The sequence below is a fragment of the Sinocyclocheilus anshuiensis genome, unplaced genomic scaffold (assembly GCF_001515605.1).
Source record: "Sinocyclocheilus anshuiensis isolate Anshui unplaced genomic scaffold, SAMN03320099.WGS_v1.1 scaffold55, whole genome shotgun sequence".
In the NCBI taxonomy this organism is placed as follows: domain Eukaryota; kingdom Metazoa; phylum Chordata; class Actinopteri; order Cypriniformes; family Cyprinidae; genus Sinocyclocheilus; species Sinocyclocheilus anshuiensis.
Window position 1 is genome coordinate 1,652,799 of NW_015549647.1, and position 2,339 is coordinate 1,655,137.

At 40.6% G+C, this 2,339-nt stretch overlaps 1 protein-coding gene across 1 annotated transcript in view; it reads left to right on the forward strand.

Annotated features, from left to right (window-relative positions):
- Positions 1-2,339, forward strand: part of LOC107659993 (abl interactor 2-like) — a 21,732-nt gene that overhangs the window by 12,155 nt on the left and 7,238 nt on the right. The window contains exons 10-12 of the mRNA XM_016449128.1: positions 4-64; positions 1,425-1,613; positions 1,897-1,983. Coding sequence (XP_016304614.1) covers positions 4-64; positions 1,425-1,613; positions 1,897-1,983 — 337 coding nt within the window. The remainder of the gene's footprint in view (positions 1-3; positions 65-1,424; positions 1,614-1,896; positions 1,984-2,339) is intronic.

The following is a 2,339-nucleotide window of genomic DNA, read 5'->3' on the forward strand; positions in this document are numbered from 1 at the left end:
CCCCCCAACCTTCCCGTTAGCACCAACACCAACCCTGCTGCTGCAACTAGCACCCCCGCTCAAGGTGAGTCCCCTCAGCCCCTCCTCAAATCCATCTCCACACTCGTCCATCTTTGAGTGACAACCTGCACGTGATCATACGTGATTTACCTGACATCACCCAGGATTCATCCCTCCTGCACCTCACCCAGGCTTCACCTGCATGGGCTTGGTTTGTCTTGGCTCGCTGTGCATCCGTGCTCCAGCTCTTGGTTGGATTACATTCCCAGTGGCATTTGTCTCCATCACATCATTTGGTCCATCTCTACTTCCTGTTTGTGCTTCTTAGGGACTATTTTGGGGTCTTTCTTTTTATGTTTCATAACAAATCAAAGTTAGGAATTTATCACGGGCCAACATATGTACATGGACAGATTGGTTTGAGGATCATATTTTTCTCTATAGCTCTGTTCCAAAACTAGTGATCTGCCTACCTAGACAGTATTTTAAGGCATCATTTTTAAGACAAGGTATTTGTTGTCTTCTAGGATGCATCGTTTAGGCAGCATTACATGTACCCTTCAAGGTAATTCCATAATGCACTCCGACAAGCTCAGTCAAAATTTATCCAATACTATGGCAGAGCAAGAGAAATGTTTATAGCGATGCACCATATTTAATGGTATTGGCCAATGTTGGAGTTTTTTAGATTAATTTGTGGATGCTCATTTCCCCTACTTTTACATTTTAAATGTAGATTACGTTTGTTGTCATTTAATAGTTACTTAAAATCTTTAAAGGAATAGTTCACCCAAAAATAAAAATTGTGTCATTTACTCACCCTCATGTTGTTCTTTCTTCTGTTGAACACAAAAGTAGATATTATAAAGAATATTGGTAACCAATATACTGTTGAAGTCAGTGGCAGATTTTACATTGGGTTCAAGTTAGTTACACAAATTTGCTGCATTGATCAACAGAAAGCTGCTTGATTTGAAAGTGGCTTGTGTGTGAGTGATTCTTTTTGCAACGCTGTACTATTGATAATGACACAAGCTAATGTAGGAAGTTGATGAGTGTTCAAATATACAGTACTGCTATGGACAGCAGTCAAAAATATTTGACTCTTGTATAGAGTTGTTGGCTTAACTGTTAGCACTAGTTGTGTCTCTTGTGTATTTATCATAAGTGCTACTTTTGCAGACCTGCTGTCTATGTGGTGTGATCCACATCAGTGTTCATTTCAGGTAGGATGCTGCCTGGGAAGGTAGCTGCATTAGCAGAGAGTGAGGTGGCTCACTAGGGTTTGGTCAGAGCTTGTGTTTTCAGTTCATTCCATGTATCGTTGAATGTATCGTGGTCTGCCTATTGTGTATCCCATACTGCGATTCAAAGAAGAAGCAACAGAATTAGTTTTATTAATTAATTTTCTCTTTGTCTCCCAGGCAATGGTCCTCACTTTTACAGTATGAACCGGCCAATGACACGGCACACCACGCCCTCAGTGGGAGGTTCCCTGCCCTATCGCCGGCCGTCATCAGTTACTGGACAGCCCAACAACATGCCTCAGAACACAAATCCAAACATGATCCAAAACCAGCTTAATGGAGGGCCACACTACAACCAAAACCAAGGTAGACACACTAGACATGCTCAAGTGTCCATATAATGGTAGAAAATTAATACAATAACTAGAAGAGGAGCTTGTTTGTATGTGATTTAAATCAGTGGGCTCGGTCTTACTGGCTTGATCTGATTGCGCTCTCTCTCTTCTTTAACTTGCCATCTCCTACTGTTTTCTTGTCAACTTCCTCTCTTTTCATTCCTTATGTTTCACCCACACTCAATTTTTTTTGTTTCCTTCCCTTTCTGTTTTTTCTTTCTGAACTGAATTACCCCTGTTGTTGGGGTGGGTAGCCCCAATGGCCCCTCCGCCCCCTTCTATTCTCCAGATCACCCCCCAGCTACCGCTCATGGGCTTTGTGGCTCGGGTTCAGGAGACCAGTAAGTTATCCGTTTGGGAAAATACTCTCAAATATATGGAAGCCTGTTTCTGCTGCAGAATAAAAAAAAATAAAAATTTTATTTCACAAATGTGACCCTGGACCACAAAACCAGTCTTAAGTTAAAATGCATTCAAAATGCATTGTATGGGTCAAAATTATCGATTTTACTTTTATGCCAAAAATCATGAGAATATTAAAGGGGTCATATGATGTTGCTAAAAAGAACATTATTTTGTGTATTTGGTGTAATGAAATGTTCATGCAGTTTAAGGTAAAAAAACCACATTATTTTCCACATACTGTACATTATTGTTTCTCCTCTATGCCCCGCCTTTCTGAAACGCGTCGATTTTT